General features: G+C 40.1%; 2 protein-coding genes across 5 annotated transcripts in view; both read left to right on the top strand.

The window, feature by feature from the left end:
* The first annotated feature begins 413 nt into the window (after positions 1-413).
* Positions 414-6,998, top strand: LOC144198719 (uncharacterized). The gene is made up of 15 exons (XM_077719888.1): positions 414-878; positions 969-1,127; positions 1,761-1,879; positions 1,954-2,125; positions 2,411-2,517; positions 2,600-3,656; positions 3,878-4,005; positions 4,093-4,189; positions 4,275-4,397; positions 4,545-4,717; positions 4,826-4,923; positions 5,330-5,457; positions 5,659-5,839; positions 5,972-6,113; positions 6,676-6,998. Exons 1-15 carry the CDS (start codon positions 509-511, stop codon positions 6,748-6,750), a joined length of 3,129 nt encoding a protein of 1,042 aa, XP_077576014.1. The 5' UTR covers positions 414-508; the 3' UTR covers positions 6,751-6,998.
* Positions 6,999-9,036: 2,038 nt separating this feature from the next.
* The window catches only part of rbfox2 (RNA binding fox-1 homolog 2), a 30,820-nt gene continuing 12,293 nt past the window's right edge, over positions 9,037-27,563 (top strand). The window contains exons 1-3 of one of the 4 annotated variants that reach the window (XM_077718212.1): positions 9,037-10,084; positions 14,829-14,879; positions 26,194-26,400. In XM_077718212.1, coding sequence (XP_077574338.1) covers positions 9,833-10,084; positions 14,829-14,879; positions 26,194-26,400 — 510 coding nt within the window. In that variant the 5' untranslated portion in view covers positions 9,037-9,832. Of the gene's footprint in view, positions 10,085-14,828; positions 14,880-18,058; positions 18,387-26,193; positions 26,401-27,563 lie in introns of those variants that run through there. The other 3 variants (XM_077718211.1, XM_077718210.1, XM_077718213.1) reach the window with 3 other exon arrangements.

Here is a 27,563-nt window from a genome sequence, read left to right as displayed (position 1 = left end):
TGTGAATGATTGCCTGTCTCCTTGTGCCCTGTGATTGGGTGGCTACCAATTCAGGGTGTCTCCACACCACTGCAGTTTCCTAATCCACTGCAGGCTATCAAAAGTGGGCTGCATTTGGCCCACGGGCTGTATTTTGGATACCCCTACATCCATACACATAAGCAATGCAAATGATCTAATATTGCACACAGTAGCTGAAGCACGCATGTAGTATGTATATTGGCACACCTCCTAAACTCATTTTAGTTTTTTTTGTTACTTTGATACCCCTTTAAAATCTCTTCATTTTATGTAAAAATTAACTGTTTGGTTCCACTCTTTTCCTACTCTCAGTTGTCGTTGCAAATAAAACATCTTTAAAAAAACAACAACTGTCAACTGATGATGATGTAATCAGCAAAAGACATCCCTTCTCTGGTAGGTCCAATTCCAAGCCTGATGACCTTTAATTAGCCTCACCTGCACGTGGACCGCTGCGCACACGCAGGCAAGCGTCAACAAACTAGAGATGTGGTGTGACGTCAAGAGGAAAAAGTATACTTTGCTTTTAAGTATAATAACGATATTCTCTTACTGCCGCGGTGGTTCTGTACCACCATCTCTGTGGGGGAGCCATGTTCAACCCCTGGGTGAGTCATCCTTTACCAAATGGGGGACGGTTGAACAAGATGACCTTCTTGACCAGAGAAGGAAACGACATGAATTGAGAAAAAGTGGTGATGATGAGTTATGGTCTCAAAGTGAGTCATCAAATGTAGGTCATATTTCAGAATTCCATAGTATTCATCCACAGGGCTGGTTATGGGCTTGGGCCAAAGGTAAAGCCGTTAGAGCACGAGATTTGCCGGAAAATGGAGGATATCGTAGTGGGTTAACAGGTATCAACTTTTTCATGGATTCAAATGCATGCATGCTGCCTGTCTGTTTTACAGATTTACAGTTTTTACATGAATTTGATTCTCCTCTAGCATTTTTGACGTTTCCTGGAAAAGTCTTGATGCCATCATCCGACTCTGTTCCACACATATCTGAGTGGTTGGCGATGAAGCCAATGCTGCAGTGTGCTGACAATTTCATGACGTTTAAAGCGTCAGGACAAGGATTTTCACATCTTTTAGTGGACAAAGGTCAATGATATTAAATTTACTACTATTTCTTTTCACTGAAATGCTTATGAACAAGGCACATTTATGGAATTCTGATGTTATGCTAGTTTTTGATTTAACAAGATAATCAGTTGCTTTAGTGTTTGGGAAATACAGATGGCACCAAAAAGACCTGATCATTGAAAATGCTCCTATTGAGATATATTGGCTGCCAGCACGTCTGTTGTTCTAAACAATTCCAATATTATACTATGGCGTTAAAAATTGTGCATTCCAAATCCAAATAGTTCAGGATATTGACTAATAGGGGATTTTTAAAATATATTTACTGGGCAATTGCATTCCTTCACTGCCTACTTTTGTTGTCCTGAATGGAAATGAGTTTCCTTTGTCTTAAGTGTATAATATTTTGCTATAAATTCCATTTCCATTAACATTTCCCCATAATCAAATTTCCAAAGATGCTGTTGATCAAAAAATAGTCAACTCCCACTGGGAGATAGAATCATGTTCTTATTTGAGCCACCAGATATAAAAATGTGATTCTGTTAATGCAATTTATAAAGTATTTAACATTAAGATTTCAGAAATGTTATGATCTCTTCAAATGGATGGATGTTAACAATCCTTCCCACTTCTCACTCTTCTGCACAGGGGGAGCCACTCCCATCTCTCTCTTCCATCTATCAGTATATTGCGGTTACCAAGTGAGGACATCATGGAATAACCTTCAGATAATAGTGCCATATGATGCATGCTACATTACCCAGGAGGTATTGCTTACAGCCAGATTTCTCACCTTAGCCAGACTGTCCTTGACCAAAAACCTTGTCCTCTGCTCCCTCAGAACGGCAATTATGTGCTGTCCATACTTTGGTGGGGAAGCCCTCTGAAACTCTCTTGCCCTGTGTCGATCCCTGCGGCAGAATCTGCAAATCCTGTCGTTTTCTGTTCCCTGGATGGCATGGGTGTGCAGCTGTACCAGAAAAAGAACAGCATGCCAGTGTTGAGAGTTTTTGGTACTACTCTAAAGTTAATATATCCCACGGTGTTGTATTTTATGTAGTCATCTGTTCCAATATTTTCCAGACCAAAAGTAATTTCTTCATTTTTATGAATGGTTATTTATCTGATATGTGGTACATTGATATATTATGGGACATATCATTATATATTTGTGACTCGACCTTATAAACAAGAAAGGGTGGGTAGCTAATTGTTCTGATGAAGATAAAAATTGAAGCTCATCTGTCATGTTAAAATTTAAAACCTACTGATTGTTCTGAACTCAATTTATTTTGCAGTGAATAAAAATTGGGCTCCATTTGTTTCTGCTGAGTGTGCATACCGTGTGGACTCCCAACCAGAGGAACTAATATTTTTCATCCCATTCAATGCTCCTTGTTTTAGAGTGAGTTGACTCAAATTTAATTTTTACTGAGTTTAATGACAAGAAATTGGAAATAAACTTGTTCTGCCAATGTCTTTTTTAGGATGGACAAGAACTCCAATTTGTTTTTAATGAGCAAGAAATGATCCTCTCTTGCCCTCCTACACCATCTTACTCTCAGCCTAATAATCCTTTAGATCCCCCTCAATCTCCACCTGCAGAGCCGAAGGATAAACGTCCTGATTACTACCACATCACTGACAGAGACCTGCCATATCCTCATATTTCGCAGCACTACTTTCCTGGTCCTCAACCTGATACCACACCTTGGTTGTTTCCAGGCAGTGGTCACGAGGTTCCACTTCATGAGTTCCCTTACCCTTCAAATCCATTTACGCCTGGGAATCAAATTGCTCAGCATCCCAATTACCCTCATTTTGCTGACCCTGGATTCCTAACTCCCATATTTCCTGGTGTCCACCCGCCAGGCTCAATATCCGCCATACCCGGGTTCTCTCCAGACATTGCTTCTGGTGCCTCCTCAAGTTCTTTACCTGCTCCACCATCTGCTGGTAATTTCCATGGCTTTTACCCTAGTTTCACATCCCCTCATTTTCCACAGGTATCTCCTCCTGCCAGTTCCCTTCAGCCTGCTACTCCTCAAGGTCCCCATCCACCCACACAACCCGATTATTTTCAGATACCTTCCTATCCTTCTCCTACTTCAGCGACTTTGTTGCCAGGACTATTACATCCACCTTCCAGTAAACCAAAAAAACCCTCAAGCCCACATTACCAGCTTCCATCCAACCAAGACCGCTTCTTCAATCCATACCAATATATTTTCAACCCCAAAAAAGACGATGATCAACACCATCCTTCCAGTTCTATTCCCAGCTATCCTTCTGCCCAAAACCCTGTTTACTTCCCACCACCAACAGAGGAAGGTATGCACCCTCCATACCTCCATCCACCATATGCACCAACACACAGCCCTGTACCCCAGTCTTCAACCGTGTTGCCAGCACCTACACAAAAACCAGTTCTTGGCAAGACTACCAGAGGCCCGTCAGTTGTTCAAAAGGCCAAAGTCTTCTGCTCTTCCAAACAGATGCTTATACAGCTCCCACCTGGTCCAATCTCTGGAATTGTTGTTAAAGGTGCGTGTGTCTTCACCCTGGTATGTACAGTAGACTATACAGTATGTTTGAAATGCATATGGTTACAATCATCTCTGCTTGGTGTGCACTGGTGTGCATTTTTTAGGGGGAAGGGAACGCGAGAGGGGGTTGGTGGTTGTCCACTATAAAATGCTATGCACAGTGACAATGTTGAGCCTGCATAAAAAGAGACTTGCTGATTCCTCTTTCAAATGTGTCAGATTTAAAAGGGAATGAGAGCAGTTTCCAGGATGCTCCAAAGCACTGTGGATATATGGCAAACATTGGAAAAGATGGCAAAATCCATCTAGGCCTTCCATTACACACTCACTGTCACATGAGTATGAAGGCAAGTATTGAATCAGATTTCACAATGAGTCCACAAGCGTTTGTATCATTGATTATCAACCCTTTTATGATTTTTTTTTTCTGAAAGGATAACATGTTTATCATCAGTGTCATCTATACGACTCAGAATGGCCGGAAGGAGGCTCAGTTTTATTGTCCAGTTTCCACCTATTCGTCTGCAGAAGGTAATTTTCTCTATGTATTTTCCAATGTTGCTTTACTCAATTTTGTATGTGAAAGCTGACCTTTTTATCATTGTGGTTTCTTTAGATTGCAGCTTCCCCAGGGGACAACGGCTCCAGTGTGGACAAAGTCCAGTATCCCAGGAATCATGTCTTGCCTTGGGCTGCTGCTTCGTCAAGCATCCCCCTACATGCTTCTACCCAATGGATGGTGAGATGCAGTATGCAATTCGGGTCTTTAGCTTTGACCTCAAGAGATATCAACTGTTGTTCATTCAACTAGTGCATAACTATACATAGGTCCGTACTTCATAATACTGTATGATTTTTATATAAGTGTTTTTTCACCCTCTCCCAGAGTGCACAGTTGACCGGCACTTTGTCTTCTCTATCCCTGCTTCCCTTACCGAACCACCCCTCAATCCTGGTCTATTGGGGGTTGCCAACAACTCGACCTGTAAACCAGTGAAAGTGACCAATAATTATGCCTTGTTCAAGCTCCCCATGGATGGGTGTGGGGCCCACAGAGTGGTAAGTTTTACAAGTTCTTCTTGAAGAATGCTCAATAAAAACAGACCCGTCGCATTCTTTGTTGTTGGGAACGTTTCAGAAATGTGGCTTTTTTCCCGTAATTTGCAGGAAGTTGGAAAAACTTTGATCTATATGGTGGAAGTTGTCAATACAGTTCAGACCATCAGTCTTAATTATGGGACAATCACAAGAGATTCTCCTGTCAGGTCAGACCTTGCTGCTTTTTTTTATAAATCTCTTTTACATGTGGACTAAGCAATACAATTTGTCTTTTAATCAGAAAGTTTGCTTGTCAAAGCTATCCACAGCAACAATAGAGCAGAAATGTTATGAAAATAGGTTTGGAAAAGGTACTGAAATTTAGAAATGACTTTAGGTGAACTATATTTGGCTCCTTCCAATAGCAGGCATCATTTGACGTAAAAGTGCTTTTAAATGTATGGAATTATCAAATTCGTATTTCGTATGTACAATATTAACCGTTTGAGAAGAATGTAGGCATTAGTTCTCCTTTAGTGTCACATACAATTTCTTAAACAAAAGTTTTTTTTCATTTGATAAAAACTGTCCCTTTTATTAGATACATGTTCCTATATTTTTGCTTAATGACAGGTTGCTTGTGGAGTGTCGATATGTACCTGGTGATGCTTTAACTGTGAGTTACTTAGTTAAAACTCCCACTCTTGGTCCAGCAATCAGGAGCCAGGGCGTGTTTGGTGTCCAGCTTCGCTTAGCCAAAGGTCTGTAAACATATTAGTTTCATGATGGTAAAGCACACCATACATTAAATCAATGTTATATAGTCACATGATTTATACTACACTTAACATGTAGCTAAGAGCTCAGCTCATACTTCTATTTGATTAATAATAGCAGAGGGATTTGTGAATATAAGAATAAATGTGCCTTCTGCCTTTTCATACCCACGCATCCTTTCTCAGATGCTCAGTACTCCAGCTACTACCCACAATACCACCAGCCCCTGCAAATGCTGCTGGGGAAACCCATCTATCTGGAAGTAAGGATGCTCAATGCCCCCGATCCCAGTTTGAGGCTGCTGGTGCACTACTGTGTTGCCTACTCGCGCTCTGGAAATTCAGTCTGGGTGTTGCTTTACAATGGGTATGTTTCAGTGCCTCTTCTGACTTGAGTGCTTACTGAAGCAGCTTTACAGTCAGAAAAAAAAAGTTATGTCATGATTTACTCCTAAAATGAGGAGAAACATGTTTTAAAAAATCTTTTCGCCATGCTAAGGTGCCCAAACCCATTGGACCCAACATCTCAGGTTGTACCTCCTGATCTTCGATCTCCCTCTCCTCATGCTCAAATACGTCGCTTCACCATGAGCACTTTTCAGTTCCTTCCTAAAGGAGAAATTAAAGACCCAGAAGAAGAGGTAAGGATAAAACGTGTACCCCTATTTTCTAATACATTCCCAAACTATTGAATGAGATGGCAAAATCTTGAGGATGCACTATTATGAAATTGGATTCTTACATAGTGTATATTGTGGAAGTATATCTGGTATTTTCAAATGAAACTTTTGATAACACTGGGTTTTGCAGCTGTTAGTTGCCAGGCAGAATTAATCAACCACAATCATTTTGTGATGCCCCAAAGGCCACTGAAAAAATTACAAATTCCAATCAGATTGACTTTCCTTTTCTGTGAATACCAATTGGCATTGAGACGGCAAAAGCAACACCGATGGATTCAACAAAATTATTCCAAAATGAGCACAATGGGTTGAATTCAAACTACTTTGAATAAATGATTGTGCATGAATTTACAAAAATGGCAAAGAAAGTAGTTATAATTTAAATCCAGCCTTGATTCATTTGCTATAGTTAATATATTTTCTGTTTAACGTGTCTTTGGATGTTACATTATTATAAAATGTTAGCAAGGCATAGTGGTGACTGGACAGATTGTATCATAACATGCATCCTATATTTCAGATTTACTTCATGTGTTCAACGGAAGTCTGCTCAACACTTGATGGCCCATGCGTTGAGGGTTGTTTTGGTCATTGATAGTCGGTAAAATGGGTAGACTATTTCGACCTAAACAAACCTAATGAGTCCTTGCACAAAAGCCCATTTGCGACTACTCTTTATATATGAAAGCAGATGGACAATTATTTATTAATGATATCTGTGAATTATTTATCAAGAACTGATCCATTTCCTCTTCATCTTATGGTTGAGGCATGGAAGACAATTGATGTTAACTGCAACAGCCCTGTAGGTTCAATAGTGTTTAATAAACATGAATATTTCTACATCCTGGTCGTTTCTTCTGCTTTTTTTCACATAGCAGATATTAGTCATTTAAATACCAATAAACGCTCCTCATGAACATGAAATTGTGCTTGTGTTAACATTGTCAAAATCTCATTTACAACAGTATGAGGCATTATTGATGAGAACCTGTGTGCATGTTAGACTGTCATGACTTTAACATGTCATAAGTATTCTTTTAACAACTTCATGTTGGGTGACAGTTAGATTAAAATCATTTATAAAAATTCTAGTCCAAAAAAAGCTGAAATAATTGTTTAATGGTGTACACTTTCAAGGTCCTAGTTTTTTTGCAGTACGTATTTCTTTTTTGTTAATTATATCTCCTTGTTGAAGAACCACTTTAAACTACTATCCCACTTCGACTAGTATACCACTGATGGTGATTTTTGTAACGTAGATTGTGTGAGATATTTTCACTTTGTCAAAGCATTCCCACAATGAGAGGGAGTTAACTCAGATCTGTCTTTGAGTCATAACTCATTGCTGTACTCTCGCCAAGTGAACGATGTATGTGGCCCATAACTGGTCCCAGATGTCTCTTCTTATCTTCATGATGATTTGTACTAGATTTCTGCCCTCACACAAGTGTTGATGCCAAGTGAACAATGGAGAATTGGAAGGCGCCTTGCTGCTTGTGAATAATTTCCTGTGCATTACACTGAATGGTTTAGAGACTGACTGCTTAACGTTTATACTGATTTGGCATGAGCCTTTTGTTTTCAAATTCATGAATGGGGTGGGGGGTTCATTTGGCCTTTGGGTGTGCACCTATGACTAAGACAATTGGTCAAGAGTTGGGTGAGGCTAAGAAAATATGGAGAGACACATGAAACAATTTAATTACTTTTGTTATTGGAGAATACTTGTGTTCAGCTGTAAAATTGGACTGTCTTCATTTAGATTCAGGGGTTGCTTGCACTTTTTTGCTCCAAGATCTACTTTTCAATGAGCTAACCACCTGCAATCTACTTTGTTGTTCGGGTTGGAATTCGGGGGTGGACAAAGTAGGTGCTGCTTGTTTCTTCCACCCACATTTTAACCCAAGTAAGATCAACGAAAGCCCCTATCCGGTTTGTTTTCCATATCTCCCTCCACCAACACACCCGAATTAAACAATCTGGATCGGTATTAAGCATCTGGACAGCTTGCTGATGAGATGATCATTTGATTCAGGTGTGGTAGGGTTATGATATGGAAAACAGACAGGATAGGGACTCTCGATGGCCGGACTTGGCCACCCCTGCTTTAACCAATGAGCGTTGTGCTGAAATGAAAAGCACCTGACTGCGATCCACTGATTGCACTTCCTGCATACTTTTTTAAAAAAGAGGGCAGTACATGTAAAGATAAGTTAATAATAAATGTCTATGTGAGGGAAAAAGAAAATGCAGTTTCTGAATTTTGGATATTTAGAGGTCCACAACATGATGCTTATTCAAACAATGGCTCAGTATCTACTGTTACATTAGACTAAATAAATAAATGAAACAATTTTATATTTCAGCGAGTTCAATGAAAATTGTTAGACCTACTGTATGTAACAGGAACAAAAAATTAAAAAAAGAGCCTTGGTATCATAATCTTAAAATGTCTATCTACTGTTACATTCCTTTAAATGTTTACTGTTTAGCTTTTTATTATTCTAAAAGCCTAAAATTCCCCACATACATCAAATCCTGGAATCCAAATAGCACAAAATACACAAGTAAAGCTCGTGTGTTGTATTGGAAAGAAAACTATATTCTGTACACCCCCACTACCCTCTCATGGTACTTTTTGACCACTGGGTGTCATCCATGCAATAAAAATAACAGTGGAGCGCAAGACTCCATGCTGCAGTACTCCATACCGGGCCTAGGTCCTCCTTGGTTGTGTAAGAACTAGGGAATTTTATTTTGAAAAGAGGGTAAATTAGTGAAAAAAACAGGAGTTGGCACGAAAAAAAAATCCAAAAAAGGGCGTAGAATCCTTATGCAGTCTGTAGATTTCGTTGCGTTTGGACTCAACCACAACGTTCGACCTCCTCCGCCCCTCACTAAGAAGGCACTGCGGCACATTGCGCACACTTGCGGGCTGCGTTGCTTCTCCGTTCAAAGGGAAAGCGGAAGACGGGAGGAGGGGAAAGAGTCGCGATATAGGGAGGGGGCGTCGGTTTCCGTTCCCCCAGGGCACACGCCGCTAGAACATACCGGGAAAGAGAGAGAGAACACACTCTTGACGAAAGGCAGGAACCCGATCGCTAAGGAAAAACAACTACGTCCGCCGTCAGTCTTTCTTCCGCGCGTCCGTGTGTGTGTGTGTCCAAGTGTGTGTGTTGTGGGGGGACACTTGCGGAGTATTATGGGGACAAGAGAGCGCTCCTGACCGGGTTGGACTTGCTGTACGTGTATCTCCGGCTCTTGTGGAAACATAGGCGACATGTTGAGGGGATTTCTCGTCTTGAGGATGTTTGATCTCCAAATCGAAAAGGTTTTATTGTAAAAAGAGGCATAATTCTCATGGACATTTTGGCGGTAGGCAGCCATTTGTTGTGATCGCTGATCATTATATTTGTTTTTGTTGTAGTTGCTGTGTTATCTAGGAAAAAAACACGGACCTCTTTTAAAGACAGCGCCGTTGTAAATATTTGGCACTGTATCTAAAAATATTTACCTTACATGAGTTTATTGTGCAGTCCCGTTAGGGTTTGAGGATAGCTTAGCTTGGTAAACTACTTGATTGAACCCTCACTGACTAGCACAAAGTGCGAAAACAACAGAGGGCCCATCTGATCAGCTCAATAAGGGAGAAAAACGATACCTTTTTTTTTTAAATGTTAATGTCGACCGACGTTGCATCTATCATGTTGCCGGTGTCCCGTGGACTCATGGATCGGGATAGAGACCTCGAAGCCCTGGTTGGAGTGCATCCCAATGCAGGCGGTGCTCCTGCGGTTGTCCGTGGAATGAAGCGAGGAGACCCGGAGCCCGATGGACAGACAGCGGCCTCCTTGATCGAATCGACGGGGGCTGAATGCAAACGTCCCCGAATTGATGGATCTGGAGGAATTGGCGAGGTTGGACAGGTAAGCAATCTAAATCGGCCAGGTTCCTCTGCAGGAAATTTGGAAACGCCTCCACGTGTTTGCTGCATGCTAAATATGCAACATAAGCCATGCAAGTTAGTCGAATCGTTTCCACTTTTTAACATGTATGGACTCTAATACAGTCGAGTTATGCAGATATTTAATTCATACTGTAATTGGCGTTTTGATGGCGCAGTTTCTATGCTAACCGGATTTCAACCTGTGAAGAGGATGTAAACAATCTCAGTATTTCCTAATCTATTCATAAAAATGGCACTCTAATTGGCTTGAACATATGAACAACATAGATTTTAGATTGCGTGTGTAATTTTGGTGTTTGATTGCTTGATTTCTGTTTGTAAACTAGTAAACAAACACCTCCAGTTTAGTGGGAAAAAAGGGGGCGTGACTGAAGTCTTGATTGAACCCATTGCCATACTTTTCCTAACTGGGATGAGTAAAAGTTATTGACCAATTTGTTCCCCTTAATGTCAACATGTCATCAATTTTCTACTGTGAAAGGTTCAAGTGTTTTTGGATGATTTCAGTCGAGGTAGTGGATGCTTCGGCCATTATTATGGTGTATTCTGCTTGTTGGAGGACCAAAAAAGCTATTTGCCTGCCATTGGAATTGAATGTAATAGCAGTGAAGTGCTCTGGCTGCTGCTGTTAGGAAAAGTAGATGGTTGGTGTTCTTGCACCCGCAGATCAGCCGTCAAAAGAGCTGTCAGGAACACAAATGCACTTTGCAGTACATGTGTGTGGATGAGAGATTGTTTGTGTGTGAGAAAGCAGAGAAGTCCAGATCAATAGCACCAGCCTCTAAAATATATTGAACGTGAGCTGGTTGAATGGCCCGCAAATGAAACCAGTGTGAAGTGGTGGTCGCTTAGGGCAAAAGAAGGTCGACCTGTATCGCTCCCTCTTTCTGAACAGATTTCCCCTATCACTGGCAGTAAAGAGGCTTTGTTTCAAGCTAATGGGATCACATCTCATACTGCAGGGGGTTTATAACCACTTTGATCCCTGAAATCCTTATCTAAAGCAGAGCTTTTGCAAAACTCATTCTGTTGTACACAAACAAAATTGATATGAGCATCAAAAGTTATGGTGTGTTTTAATATGTAACCTAGATATTGGTTGTGTTGTTAAAAGGCTTCGTAGACACATCATTCATTGCACTTGACATTCTTAACTAGTTTGGATACCTTACATTTGGGCACTATTTTAGGGCCCTCAATCCTTATTTGGATTTAAAGTGGTACATTTAAATTTTAATCGTCTACTAGATCTAATGTACTTGTGGAATTATCCACTTATTCCCAATTTGGGACTTGCAGATTCAACTATTCTGAGTCAAATGGTCAGTGATGGTATATTATTACTATATCAATAATATTTAATGTTTAAAAAATCCCAAAGCATTTTAGATAAGCTTTATGATATGGATATTTCCCACTCAGATGTTATGTGTGATACTATGTGTTGTGTGAAAATAGCATTCTTTTTTGATTTATTTTAACTGATTCAGTTTAATACAAAGTACTTAAAAAAAGCACCATTCATGTTCAAACTCATCCTCATGGGAGGAAAGTGGAGTACACATGCAAAAATATATACCGTATTTTCACGACTATAAAGCACACTCAAAAGTCTTAAATGGTCTCCAAAATAGACAGGCTGCATTATAATCTAGTGTGCCTTATATATGGGGAAAAAAGGGTGCGCCTTATAATGCGGTGCGCCTTATAGTCGTGAAAATACAGTATGTATATCTCCACCTTTATTTCGTCCCATGCAGATGAGTATTTGCTGACAATAATAATCAAATCTGGTGTCAACAAATTGATTAATCGTTTTTTTATTTTATTTGTATCAAATTGTCGTTGCAGGTTCCTCTAAAGAATTCATCGATTCTCAAAATATTTTTTTTTATCATTGATTAGCTGTTTCATTAATTGATTAATATTGACCAACCTATTTGTTTCCCACTATTAAAACAGGGAATTCCGTCATTTACATCTCCTCTAATGTATTCATAACATCACCACCCTCCTGAGTCCGCTACTGGCCAATGTTGAGATGAGCTTGTCATTTCCAATAACTATCTGCAATGAAGCTGAATGTCCCACGTTGGTTGTCACTCTCCAAAGGAATTGGGCCGTTTGCTCTCTCTCTCTCTCCCTCACTGTGCCTCATTCTGTCCTTTTCTCTAACCTAATAAGGTCTTGCCGGGTTGACAGCTCCGAGCACAAATAACTTGACAGGGGCAGTGTACACAGGTTACCTCTTCTGTATTCTCATCTCCACCGCCTCAGCAAAAAAAAAAAAAAAGAATAGCCTTGCTATGAATTGAGACTGCATTTTTTGGGGGGCAAATGGATGGCTTTTAATAAGATAATATGAAAGTTAACTAAAACCATAGTTAGTTGTCCTAATTTAATTTTGCTCAATCTCAAGTATTCCCATTAAGTACAGTAACATCAGTTGATTACTGTTTCAAGAATTGTATTTGTTTATTCTAAATAGTACTCTTCCTGCAGCAGCTGGAATTGCCATCAGTTTCTTCAAGTGCTCTTCACAAAATGACTAAGAATTTGTTTATATGACAAATGCATGTGTTGTAGACTTAAGAAAAATAAACTTGAGGTTTGCAGTTTGTTGGCCGAACAGCTAAGTGCTCTTTGGATAAAACACTCTCTCGCAATCACTCTCTCACTCGTGGCTGTCTATGGAGCGAGTGTATTGGTTTGGGTATGGGTGTGGTTGGGTGGTATGATAGAGAATGATTTGTACAATTCAAATAGAGTTCTTTGAAGAGAAGTATTCCCAAAACTTGATAGGAATAGGTATTTACAACCAAATTATTTTCTTCACAGACATATTTGCACAGCAACTATTAAAGCGTTACCATTTATAATCTGTAACAGTGTCCAAATCTTTAAAAAAGTGACACTATGCCACTTTTAGTAATAGTGAGGGTTATATTTCTGCCATTAAATTCATTTTTTTCCTCTCTAAATATCATTGGCAGTCTAAATTAATAGTTTACACCTCACTTCTGATGGTGAATTGTCAGATGATGTTTTGTGTTCATTACCCTGACCTCAATTTTTTTGTCAGAGAAAAATAGAATAATATTCATATTTCTTGACATTTCACAGAATGTAGATAATCTTACTGCTATTGAAACTGACACTATTACACCCTCCCTATACCCCCTCCCCTTTTCCTGCTGGAAATCAACCACATGACTCCACTCATGTATGAGTCATTGTTTTTTTTGTTCCGTTTCCTCATGTATTTCCAGTCTTGGTTATCTCATTGCAATTCCAAATCTTAAGCATTCACAATAAGCCTACTAACTCACATTAGTCCTTTCATTACGTATAATTTATAGTCTTATTTTGATGCCAAAATACAGTAAGGTTATGCTTTATTCATGTTACTGAAGTCTCTAAAATGTAATTCATTATTTAAGGCTTCTCAAAGCCAGTTCGCTAAGTGCGTTTTTGGCTCGAAGATTGTCTCACAGTTTTTTTTTTTCCTTTAGTGGCAAACCACTTCCTGTTCCACCAGCTAAAGCCCCTACATTAGGAAAGTTACAGTATGCTCAGTTTTAGTGGAATGGCCCCCCTGCGGGTTCAGTGTGAGATGGCTACAGTACTAATCAGTGCAACTCAAGCTGTGATGTTCACAGAGCAAAGTGTTTCCCCTGGAGCATAGCAGGCAAAGGGACATTAGCGCCTGGAAAGAAAGATGACAGCGGAAGGATGGAGGCAAGAGCGGCGTTATCTTTTAACCCAGAAAAATGAGCAAAATTAGTTATTGCCGCCAATACATTGTTAAAATGCTTTTCTAATGTTTTCCATTAGTATTAAAGCCCGAATGTAATAAAGGCTGAAGAAATCCTACTGTTTTGGGTATTGAGACAAATACTGCTCCGGGTAAAAATCCAAACACAGTTCTAGATTTGAATGTCAGTATAATTACAAATGTAAATTTGAATATTATGAGCAATCCAAATCTTTCATCCTAGATGCCCAATCTCTTATATCTTCTTCCCATCTCATAGAAATTCAAATTTAATGATGAATCCACATTAACTTACAGTGTACCAATAACAGCTTACCATCATGATCAGCAGAAAATTGATCTGAAATCAATATGTAAACAAAGAATCTGACCAATCTTATCGGCAGAGTCTATAATTATTGTGGTGCAAAGTCAGCTCTATGCGTTTTTCTACCTAAATGTAAATCTAGAGCAGAAAGCATTGGATCATGGTTCACTATACCAAATCACACCAATAGAATTCCTGACCTACTTTTGATTAAATAGATGCTTTTGAATCTGCCCATCATTCCTGTATTGTGCACTTCGTCTTGCTTTTTCGGCAGACAAAAGATTTTGCTGTTTGGAAAGATAGATGCCATTATGCTAAGCACTGAAGCAGCTGAAAATGCGTAACGCTGTTGAGTGTCTTTTGGACCCTGAACATAAAAAGAGTTAACTTATTTCCTATCGTATGTTTTACAATCCAATAAATCGTCCAAAGCCCATTGGCAACTGTTGTTGTGAGGCTGAGTAATTTAGCTTGTCTTTTATTTTGCGATCTACGTAAAAAACATTGCATGTTGTTTAGGGTATAAAAAAAAAATCCAGAGAGATGCAATTTAATTTGACTTAGATTATTTTTGCGCTACAACTATATTTTTCAAATGTATGATTTTGTTTCTTTCAGAATAATGATCCACGGGCTCTTGGTTACCATGGCTACTCATCTCATAGTCAGGTAAGGAAATGTATATTATTAAATAGACCTAAAATAAAGGTTTGAATCAAAATTGTTATTAAACATCTGTACAAATTGAAAACATTCCATGATACATACTATGTGATGAAGGTAAATTTCTTTTACTCAGAATTTCCAACACAAATAAAATGTCCACTGCTGCAATTATTCTTAATTGTTAGTCTTTACAGTTCTCTAAATACAGTATTTAATGCATTTCTTCTCATTTTATTTTTAAAAATATTTTACAACAGAGAAACGAACTATACTTCTATGTTTTTGGAAGAATTCTGCCTTTATTTATGCTTGCAAAGCAGCAATCTGTGTTTGGTGTGCCTATTAGCCTGCTGAGTGCGTTATTAGACTGCTCAGTTGATATGGTTAATCCTTCGATCATCCGCTGATGCTCTAGCCGTAATCCCCTCCTTCCTCCCTCTCCTATCCTCACCAACCTCTGGCTGCACTTCATCGTCATCTTAAGCCTTTGCTCGAAACCTTGTTTGTTTGATTTTTCTGTGGGGCAGCTGAGATTTTTCAGATGGAAGACACCCAATTAGACACTTTTCATTTTTGCTGCATAGTGATGAGATGATACTGCTTTGAACATTTTTCCCCGCTAATGATGATGTTCGAATGAGAATAATCATGAAGCTGAAAAGAGATGCTTGCTACATAGGTACGTGCAATAAATTATGGAAAAATCATGAATAATTAATTGAGGAAACTGAAACACAGCACATAGCACAAAATAACAACTTGAGGTACTTTAACTTACTGGTAAAAACATCACTGGGATGGATAATAAAAATCCAAATTATCCTCCTACATACATGACACAGATTTAAACTGAAAATGGTTGAGGCTTGGGAAGTTTGGAGGACATTTATGTTAAGTCGTCCATATGGACCCAAGCAAGTATGTCATAATAAATATAAACAATAGACAATTTCACTTTTGGGTATGTATACATTGTCCACCACCACCCACGAAAACACAAGTCGTACACTCCAGTATTTCATTGGACTGCCTTTAGCTTGTATTACAGCACACATTCACTGGGGCATTGTTGTCATATGCTTGTGAAATGTCACAAGATTTATTTCCATCCAGTGTTGCATTACTTTTCCACCAAGACATTATCATGCATGGATGAGTTTGACCGCTGCTCAGAGCCTCCTTCAGTACATCCCAAAGACTGTCAATAGGGTTAAGATCTTTACTCAGTTGGTCAGCCCATATGTGAAAATGATATCTCATCCTCTCTGAAACAATTATTTCTAAAAGTGTGCAATCATTTAAAGTAGATTTTTTTGACCAAGGTGTGTTTTTTTTGGTGTTAAAGGGAAATCCAATACTTAGCTTATTGCATTTTGTATGTTTTCATTGCAAAGAAAGCAAGCAAGAATTGCTAAACATGCTTTTGGGTAATTTCTTGCAAGTTCGCCCTTTTGCTTGTGTGCAGACATAAAATGTTTGCCCACATAAAGCTAAGCGATGTTGACTGCACGTAAACAAAGACAAAGCAAAGGAATTAACTTAACACTTTTAGTATAGTGCGAAATAAACAAAAGTCTTGGGCTTTCCTTTACGTTGCTGCAGTCAAGCAATCCAATTACTTTAGGGACACAAGTGTCAACTAACTGTTCGGGGTGCAAAAGGCTATAAGAAGGAGATGGAGAGCGTGCAGAATTTGCTCCCATATTGCAGAGGTGCTAACCTGTCAACAGGAGCATGAAAGTGATGTGATCAAAGGCTATTGAGAAAATAGCCCTGAGATGTGTGAAGGAAGACATAATCTGGCGGGCTGGCTGTATGGTGAAACCAACAGCGCTTTTAACTCATTCTTTACTTCTTTGAGCGGTTAAGGGCTTTATTTAATCCATATTTCAAATGATTTGTTATTCATATTCGCTGGCCTCCCAGTCACCAGAAGGATGCTTCCGTCTCCATTATTCCGGAATCAAGGTTACCGTACTGTAGACACACAATAGCCAGCACGGCCCCCTGTGGATTAGCGGCCACTGGTTCCGACAGGGGATCACGATGCCAGCCCGACCCAAAAACGAAACGCTCCAGGCAGACATTATACCCGACCCGAAATGGCGTAGCGGCCACTGGCGGAGCATGAGCGTGACCATATGTCCAAAAGCCGTCTTTGTGGGCACTTTATCATATTTTTCCGGGAGCTTGGCTGATCAGCTCAGGCTGGCGGCCAGTCACGGAGCTCTTTCTTGAGTTTTTCGGAGTGTGTGTCACCAAATTTTAAGTTTTTGTGTGTTTACGTGTGTGTATGTATATTTACTCCGCTGCCACTCGTACATGTATACACAAATAATAAAAATCATGTATCCAGTATTTGAGTTATTGACAAATAAAATAGAAGAGACTCAAAAGACCACATATTTCACAACATTTGTTCAATTTTATAAAAATAATGAAACAGCAGCATTTGCTTTACTCGGACAAATACTGATCCGATTGAGGTTAGATCATAGCATAGTTGGTGTGCTCTTGAGTAATAGTAAAATATCTCTTGGTGATCATTGCTGCTAACAAAATTACAAAATGTTTCTTCGGATAAAAATGTTGGGTTGAGTTTAGTTTAGATTAGTTGAATTTCTAATCACCAACCAAAGTGTAATCAAGAAATGGGATGTTTTTTATCTGGTGAGAGACACACAAAACAGCCATAAACCTTTATTTTGGTTGGTTAGAGGTCCTCTGCCCAGGATTTTGTCCATTTGAAACCGCAGTTATCCATAAAAACGTCTCAGGTCAGGTAGGAAAAAATGCCTCGTGGCCAAACATAGTTTACCGATCCCTGCAGTACAATAAATACGTTTATACTTGAACCAAAAGAGGCTGTTTTTTCCAGGTTTGTTTCTGTATGGTTTGTGGATAGAGGAAAAAAAAGTGAACTATTTTCCAACGGTGCCATCAGACCCAGTTAGCTCGCCTACAGGGAGAAGGAGAATGATGGTACAGCAAGTAAAAGAGAGTGGTTGTAATGAGTAGCAGCGGGGAGGGGCATGTTTGCAGGTGTTACTAAGTCAGGGTGGGGTGGGGTTGTTTGAGGGGTGGGAATGTTTTCTCGAGGTGAGCGAGCGGCGACCGAAAAGATGAGCAGGCAAGGGCACAGCAGCAAAACAGAAGTCTCGGTGTAGAAGGAAAAAGAGGGCGCGAGCGAGAGAGGGAGAGTGAAGAGAGGGAGCTAGAGAAAGTGACAGGGACAGAAGCTGTAGGAAGAGGCAGTGAAGGGGGAGGAGGAGGAGGAAAGCTGTCAGCGCAGACCCAGCAAGCGGGGGCAGAGAGAGGGAGATTTTGAATCTCTGAGACAGACAAGAAGAGACTGAGGTGGTGAGGTGACACGAGCTCGGTGGAGGGAGAGCCAGAAAGCAAGGCAGCGTGACAAGACGAAAGAAAGGAGTGAGAGAGGTGGAGGAGAGACGACAGTGTGGTGTTGTTCACAATACGATGATGGGACTCTACTACCCTTCCGTGTTGTCGGTGAGTTCCTATCCTACTTGCTGTCCATGCCTGTACACGGATGCTTGATGACTCTTTTTGCAGAGGCTCCGCTTGTGAATACAGCACAGTCTGCAAGACTGTCATCAAGCATAAAGTGCTGATTAATGACTAACGGATGAGGACTCCACTTGACCCTTTTGCTCCGATACTCTTCTCTCAATTTATTCCCCCATGCCAAAAATATAGAAAGTTGCCATTTTTAATATTTTGCCATAGTGAAATCAGGCTCAAGTGGCTAACGTTGATGGTAACGCTGTTGTTGTGGCATCTGTTCCTCTGCCCAGAGCTAGAATCGCACGCAATGTGAACATCAGAGCAGCCCCTGCAAGAAATTATTCCGCCATGTATTATGTATGCTTTGAGGAATCTATGCGATCGGTACAGTGCTGTTGGCTTGATGCTGCGGATGTCGTCGCCGATAAACTCGGCACATGGCTGCCGGGGCTCTGAAAGCAATAAGGGGGAGAGCCAAAGTGGTCTTTATTGCCCCTGCAGCTGTCTGTGTATATCACCCGTGCCTAGGAGCAAAAGGGACAGGTGTCCATAGAACAGTTGCTCTCCCTCCCTTCTTCCTTCCACTATTTTCTCACATCACCACTTGAATAACGTGTGTCGCATGCACTTTTCACCCCAAAAAGTTGGTAGCGCTCCTATTATTTAATTCGCTGAGTTAGAGCTATGTGTGTGTGTGTGTGTGTTTTCTAATTCAGTTTCTCATCGCGTGTGTTCTCCTTTTTCAGCTCTACCTTGCTCTCTTTACTGTTTGACCTCTTTTCTCCCTCCTGCTCTCCCTGGGGCCCTGGCAGCTGTTATCTCAATGTTTTCCTTTAAGAGCCCCTGGAAGAGCGGGGGATGGGGTGCACAGTGGGGGGATATAAAGAGAGAGAGAGAGAGAGGATGGAAATTGATTATTTTGGAAAAGGTGACTGGCCACCCCTGGCAAGGGAAGACTGCTGGATGATGAGGCAAACATTATGCAGGGATGACTTGCTGAGGATATAGTTGGCCAAAAGCAACTTTGCTCCTTTTTTTGGTGTCATGCTGACTTCATAGTTTTATTTGTACTTCAATGGCACACTACAACAAAATGTAATGTTGTCTTTTTGTGCCTGACAAAGTTTAAGTAGTTGACGGGCTGCACTGCTGAAATATTTTCTCTCAAGCCCCACCTTATGCCCTAAAGCAAGGGAGAGACGCCTACCTGGTGCAAACACAAGGCCACGCGTACATGGACACAAGCATGCACGCTTTCTCTATATCTTCTTATTGATTCTTTGCAGGGTTAACAATAATGGTCTCTAAATGATCCCTATGAGCTGTGTTGCCTAGGCAACTGGGATGAGTCATTCATTTTGCACAGATTGTTAGATGGTTTGAGGCGTGAGGGAGACCGTCGATCTCACCGCTATGTTATATAAACACCTTTGCTCTTTGCCTCATTCTTTTTTTTTTTTTAAAGCAGCGAAAATTGGCTGCGGTTGCCACGGCGCGGCATAGATGTTTATAACTCCTTTGCAGCAATTTGCTCTCTAACTGCTCCAAAAGCGCACACAGTGAGGCATCTGCGCAGCTTTGAAATGAAACGGGGTTCCCTTTAGCCGACTTTTCGCTTGGTGTTACTGAGAATACTACCCTTTCCTCGTTTGTTTTCATTTTTAGGAAGAAAAAAAAAACGCACAGCAGCCTGCTGCCATTATTATCATTTAAAATAGTTACGTATTAAAAAAGGCAAAGGTATTGGATTTTGTTTGTTCACCTGCATGTTTGTTTTCACTAGACAGCAATTAATAAGTAAGGCAAACAAATATTATACCTGGCTTTTTTTGTTGATGTTTTCCATTCATACTTTGCTGCAGTGGAGTCTAGCAGACCATTGATACAGAGGGCGGCGGGGGCAGCTGATGGGGTGTGTACAGACCTGCACACATTTACAGTACAGTATGTGGAAGAAGGGAGAGGGGGTGACTCTAGAGATAAACCTACCTTTATAAGGAAAAGGAATGCTAGTTGTAAAAGGAAGGGTTAATTTGACAAGCAGACATGTTACCCTATAAGGCGTTCAGAGAAGCCTGTGGGAAGCGGGGCCAGGACGTCGCTAAAATACTGTTGCTATGAAGCAAACGAGCTTGATGGACTCCAATGGGGGTGGCACGTATGCGAGGGTCCCGTCTGGATTTTATGAAGCGTAAAGAAGCAAATCGGCGCGTGGGAGGAAAGGGAAAACAGTGGCATAAAGGGTGGGGTGGGGATTGGGGGTAGATTAAGAGTGGTGTAGGATGGAATAATTAAATAAGAGGTTGTCTCCTAGCTCATCTGTATGCTGTAGACACCTAACGAACGGATTTCCAGCTGTTTCCAGCCTTGCTAGTAATGCTGTAAAGCCTTGGGGCAAAATAGGGCAATAACGTGTTGTAGGGACTTGCATTCAAATATATCTTGATTTTAAGATGATTGCTAGAGTGTAGTCAGGGCTAAGAATATTAATCTGTTTATTTGTAAATATTGTATCGTTATTTGAAGTAGGAAAACATCTTGGGGGCATATTCTCCCATGATTTAACTAAGAAATACACTTTTTCTGGGTGTCCAGATTCCCACATCAACTTTGTCTTAGTCTATCATTTGCAAAGTGCTCTGCTTGTTACTCTGTGGTGGAAAACCATGGGATTTGGGCGTTCCCTATCAAGTTTGGTCTAGTGCACATTATGCAGAATGCTTAAGCGCCTTTTGAGTTGGTTGCACACTCTCACCAATGTGAAACAATTGCGCTAGAATGCCTTACTCACCCTTTGCTAAAAGCAGTTTTGTGTTCATGCAGACTTTTGGTTGCCAAAAGTTAAGGATTTTAATCTTATAATATCACAACTTCTGTGCAAAATACAAGATAATTACGTTAGGTTTTATAATTTATAATAATAAATATAATAATAATATAATATAATAATATATAATATAATTATAATAATAATATGATATAATAATATATAATATAATTATAATAATAATATGATATAATAATATATAATATAATTATAATAATAATATGATATAATAATATATAATATAAATATAATAATAATAAAAATAAATTTATAATAATATTTATAATTTATAATTTCCCGAATACGGGATGAATAAAGTTATCCAATCCAATAACAATAAAGATTTATTTCGTACTATTAGCTATACTATAACTATAATCTTGTAATATTACAATATACGACTGTGTTTTCGTAATTTTACGTCTTTTAACAAAATATTGTACCTTTCTTCTCGCAGTCCTTTTTTTCTGTCGTTGATTAAGCTGTTCTTCAACCGATATCGAGAAAAGTTTCTGGCCCTTGCAGCTAGTTACATGGGAGCTGAAAATCTTTTTAATTGGCTGCTTCCTTACTGTCCCTGAAATCGGAAGAAAAACCCTAACCATTTTCTTGCTGCGTGAACATTCATCACGTGACATGGCAGGACCTATTTGGTAAAACCTGCAAAGACGCGCATCGCTGGTCGCCAGGGCGCCTGTCGTCCTTCAATGCACGATTACATTAACTTTGTATGGGAATGCATCACGGAATGAGAATAAAACTTGAGTGATGTGAATGCAGCATAAAGGCTGGTTTTAAGTCAAGCACCTGATCTAGGGGAAACATCATACTGCACTTTTTGAGTCACATTAGTGTGACTGATGCTTACCTACACACATTGGCCATGCAACACTGCCGAAATGTGTCCCCACAACATTACATTGACGGCTGAAAATTAGGATTATTATACTGTATTTATCACTGACTGTGATTTAGTAGTAGAAGTATTCTTTTTCACTTTTTATGGTTATTTTTGCCAGTGCTGGTGCGGCCAAACTGTTCCACAGAGGGCAGTTGGCACGTATTTTCTTTCCACATTGCTGCTTGGTGGAATAAAAGCTGAATATTTATTTTTTTCTGGTTTAAATTTACTTCAAAACACTATTTTTCTGCAACTTGTCCAGGCAACGATCATTTCCCTTTCTTTATTTGATCACCAGCATACAGGTTGGTTTGTACTTTGGTTTACAGAATGAGAAAACCATTGCTTTGAAGACTGTCCCTACTGTCTAAATATAATCCAGAAAGCTCAATTAAATCTTCCATCTTATGAATTAGTGTGTCTATTAATGTCCCAGCCAAGTAAAATGATCAAATGACATTCTTCATATGAAATAAGCCGGTGCTGCCCTATCTTTGCCGTGTCATCAGCTCCGCCTTGCTCGCTCTTTTGTAGTGCAGCGGTGACTCTTGTGCACGAGCGTATTTTATAACATGGCCTCCTCAGACACACTTTCTGCTGCCAACTGACCCGAAAGTAAGCCAGCTTCAGCTACCGCTCGGAGTTGCTTGCTTTCCCTGATCAGGGCATACACTTACACATCCCTTGATGCACTAATGCTAGGGGGATGTGTATGCACATGGCACTATACACTAATGATGGACACACACATTGCATCCACAAATCTGAGACGCCCTCTTTAAAATTTGCCTCAACACAAATGTGTTTTCTGTCTTTTGTGTTGCTGTATTTAGCAAGACTTTTTTTCAGGTGATATGAATCACACTGGCCATTTGTAGCTGGAAAAAGAACAGTAACTTGATGGGTCCAGAGCGTTTTTGTAAACCACATTTCTTGGCTCAAACTATTTTTATGGATGGTGGGTTGTCTGTTGACTTTGTGCTTCAGGTAGCAGATGAAGATGCTGAGATACAGAGAAAAGGCTTATTGCCTAACAAAAACAAGGCTTTCTTGGCTTGTTTTCCCAGTTCTATTTTGGTTCTGCAAAAACAAACAAAAAAACATCCATATTTTAATCCATCCATTCTACTCCTCCGAGCTAATTCTGTTAATCTGTATGCAATATCTTTTCAAAGGCCCTTATCATGTCACATAATACCATCCATAGTGATGTGGCCAAATTTCTGCATCACAGGTTGTTCAAGCTTGAGTCATTGTTAGTCAAATGAGTTGTGAGTCACCAACACAGTCTCTCAGAGAGTGGTTTTACCAACAAATTAGACAGTGTCTCGGGGTGTTTTGTAAAAACTTTCACTAAGCCAGTAGGTGTGAAAACGAATTGGCTCTGTCCAATTGTTACCAAGCTCTTACTCCTCATTGTTGTTTCTTTACATTTATGTTTAATATGATCCATATCGGCGGAGTGATGGGTGAGTGACTAGTGCTTCAGCCCCACATTTCCAACCTTTTTTTGTGTAGTTTTAATGTTGCTTGGGTTTTCTCTGGGTACTCCAGTTTACTCCCACATCCCAAAAAAAACATGCATGGTAGCAATCTAAATTGCCCCTAAATGTGTGCGAGTGACATCCCCATTTTCTGGCAAACATAACTTTGGCTAAGGGGATAAAATAATAGAAAAAATTTAAGTAAAGATAGAGAATATCTTGTTTAGTCAAACAAGAACAACAACAAAAATTGTCCTTCTCTGATGTCATAAACATTTTTCATCATATGAGCAAAACCTTGTCATCAAGTTTCCCTTTAACGCTTCACTGTCCTCGTTTATTTCTCTTATCACCTAGTCCTCATCGGGTGACCCACATGACGTGTCCTGCCCACTCTCATTTTCATGACTTGAATTCTTGCGAAACATTCAATTTCTGAAGGTCAACACATCAGCATTTCTTGTTTTGTTTGTGGTCTACGGCCAAAAGCTGTAATTATTAAGAATCCACAACTATAGCTAATGTTATGTTATTTCTCAAACAATGCATGTTGGCTTTTTTGGTTGTTTGAATTTCATTAAAATGCAAAACCGGATAAGACATGATTGCACGGTGTCCATTAAGCACCAGGAGTTAAATTAGTACACACAGCTGCTCTATGAGCATGTAAATCATTTCGAATATGCTAATCCATAATCTGGTGCCTGTGGTTATCTGGTGCTGAGATCCAGTATCATTTCGGGGATATCTAGGAAGTCACATGTGCAGCAGAGTTTGTGACCTGCTACAGTATGCATGACATACACGTATCTACTTAAATTATTATTATCAATCCCTCTTCTAGTTCTATGGACTCATATAGAATACACCTAAACAGGTAAAATGATCTTTGTCAACATTTTTTTTTACATTTTGTGCCCATGTAGTGACTTTTTGCCGTTGTGTGTTTACTGTGAAAAAGACTCATGTTTCACATTGTAAATGATGCCGCAGTGGTTTCTAGCAGCGTCGCTATGGCAACCACCCACACCAAGGTAATATAAGACAGATAAGCAACAGAGACTGATCTCCCCGCACCAAAAGCGAGAGAAATAGAGGATATGTAGTAGAAACATCATTAGTGAAAGTTGTCCCTCGTGAATGCATTGTGTCTGAAGCCCATTGGTTGACAGTGAAATAATAGTTTGTGACACAGGTATGTCACCTAGAAAGGTCAAACGATGTGAGACAGATGGCACATGCACAAACACGCGTGCGTACACGTACATACAAGCTCTCCCACACACTTGTGACGCTCCCAAAGGGACAGAGATCCATTGTGCTACTCAGATGGACATCAGGGAAGCCTGTCACACAAAACACACACACTGAAAGTAAACTGCCAGATGTCAGGTGAGCATGGTGTATATTTTGTTGGTCATATTTGAGGTGAAAGACAAGTGGGTATAAACTAATTGTCATGTGACCTGATCCTAGGGCTACACTCATTATAATTTAATTTTTTTTATAGGATAATTTCATTATGGTGGTGAATGGGAAGGATAATTAGATGTAGGAGGGCCACATGGAGGTACAAGGAGACGAAGGACAGATTGTAGATAAAGATGAATTTTTTACTCCAATGCAAATGCAGTGCAGTCTCAGAAGTTAGGCATTCTTGATGTCAATGTGAATTTGTGTAAAAGTCACACAAACCGTCAAAACAACTTTTGACTACTACTGAAGGCGGGGACAACCTTTGTAAATACATAATCAAAGCAGTAACTCTTTCGGCCTGCCGATTGACTTTAAAATGCAAAAATTTAATTTTAACCATTGAGAACAGTGTTAGAAGTATTTCCCAATTTTTTTTTTACAGCTTTAATCTCTATTGATATATTATGGCCATTTAATGAATGATTACCTATTTCTCCTTTAAATATAACAAGTCACTGTTGATGATGACCTTATGTTAGGGTACTAGATGGTATGTAGTTAAAAATAGAACAGTAAGTACTGCTTTTTCTTCACTGCCGCATAGCTGACAAACACACCAAACTACTTCAGTCAGTCATCACCTTCTGTGCCCCCTCCAACACTTGCTGTCCATTTCCAAGGCTGCGACCATTTAGGGTAACCATCTCACAGCCACTAGCTGAGAGTGTGTGCTCATCATAGCCTGTCTTTTTTTCCCTTCTTTCTTTCTCCTACGCACACGGTAACTTTTGCGAGTGTATTCCAGACCACTAACAAGCACTTGGGCAAGCTTCCATGCTAACAGTTGGCGGGTTTGCGTGAGATGTGTGGGTGTTTGCGTATCAAAGGTGGTCTGCATGTACAGACGTTGGCGAGTGTGTGTGCTGGCACGGTGCACACGATTCTACGACACTGAGCATGAAGGCATGTGACCCTCAATTATAGATATGTGCTGTAAATATTTCATCGGATGAGCATCCAGACGCTTAGAAATATTTCAAACATAAGTGGGGGATACAAATACTGCCAATTTAGGTTGAGTGTAAATGTAAATTCACATCATTGCAGTCTTGTGATCTGCTTGTGGAACGTCGCTGACTGAGTTTTTGACCTTACTTCTCACAGGGTTCCCAGGATAATACTGCTGGTCAAGAGGGACTCGTACCTCAGGCTTTCGCAGCTTTCCCACCTCCTCCTCCACCTCCTCCCCAGAATGGTCTTGCCTTGGATTACGGTGGTAGCCTGTACGCAGCGGGTGCAGTGCAGGGCCCCGTGGAAGCCGGCGGAGCAGTGAACAGTGTAGTCAACGTTGTCAACAGCCTCAGTGGCCAAGTGAGTGTCAGCCTCCCTTTTCTTCTCTGCATCCCGTGACATGAAGACGCTGGGGGCATATTCTGTTGCATTGAATTAGAAGAGCCTGATTCAATTCATTAGTGCAATGCAGAATTCGGGCGGCCGAATGGTTAGCGAGTCAGCCTCACAGTGGGAGACCACGATACAAATCCAGGTCGGTCCACCTATGTGGAGTTTGCATGTTCTCCCTGGGCCTGCGTGGGTTTTCTCTGGGTACTCCGATGTCCTTCCATATTACAAAGACATGCATGGTAGACTGATTGGAGAGTCTAAATTACCCCTAGGTGTGAGTGTGAGCCTTGTGTCTTGCGATTGGCTGGCCGCCAATTCAGGGTGTCCCCGCCTCTAGCCTAAAGTCAGCTGGGATAGGCTCCAGCACCCCCGAGGCGCTAGTGAGAATAAAGCGATTCAGAAAATGAGATGAGATGAGTTGAATGCAAAATTCATGGTGTTGTTACTAATAGCCTGTTTCGAGCAAGAAACCATTTTTGTAGCTAAGGTTTAACAGAATGCCTCAATAAGAAGCTTTGAGTTTAACTAGCCAATCAGCAGTAAAAGTAAATGGTAATGAGGTTCTAGTAAATAGTAGGACTCAGACACGCATGGTAATTCCTAATTTGCCATTTGCGGTGGAAGTAGCATTTAAAACGATTTTAAAAGGGTCTTTACATTAAGATTTTAAAAAAAAAAAAAGGCATGACTACAATTTTATCAAAATGTTCAACTTTGTGCTTATTTCAAAGTAGTGTAACATAGGTGCTTTTGCCACCCATCTTAATTATAAGATGAAAATATCTTACTTTAACCGAGATCCCTCACTGTATGGTTGACAAAGATAGAACTAAGGTTAGGTTTTCTGAATTTTTAGCCATAAAAAGTCATCATAACTTGACTGGAAGTGATTTAATCCGGAAAAGATAATACATTTTACTCACTGTTTCGCATAGGGTTAGGGGGCTTAGGGATTAGTTAGCAAAACTTTCATTATTTGTTCAAATCAGATGCCAACTGCAAAAGTAATAACAAACATGTTGACAGACCTGCTGAATGAACTTTATCAACTGACTGCTGAACACAGTAAATTTTCACCTAGTAGCTGACTGCCCATTTTCATCATAATGCAGACATTGCCAGATGTGTTT

The sequence above is a fragment of the Stigmatopora nigra genome, chromosome 6 (assembly GCF_051989575.1).
Source record: "Stigmatopora nigra isolate UIUO_SnigA chromosome 6, RoL_Snig_1.1, whole genome shotgun sequence".
NCBI lineage: Eukaryota > Metazoa > Chordata > Actinopteri > Syngnathiformes > Syngnathidae > Stigmatopora > Stigmatopora nigra.
The sequence above is the reverse complement of the archived record's forward strand: the minus strand, read 5'-3'. Positions and strand labels throughout refer to the sequence as shown.

Coding starts and splice junctions, on each gene's coding strand:
- LOC144198719 (XM_077719888.1), top strand. CDS start 509: ATGTGGTGTGACGTCAAGAGGAAAAAGTATACTTTGCTTTTAAGTATA. Junction 5,458..5,658: donor CCAGCTTCGCTTAGCCAAAG/GTCTGTAAACAT, acceptor ATCCTTTCTCAG/ATGCTCAGTACTCCAGCTAC. Junction 5,840..5,971: donor TGGGTGTTGCTTTACAATGG/GTATGTTTCAGT, acceptor CGCCATGCTAAG/GTGCCCAAACCCATTGGACC.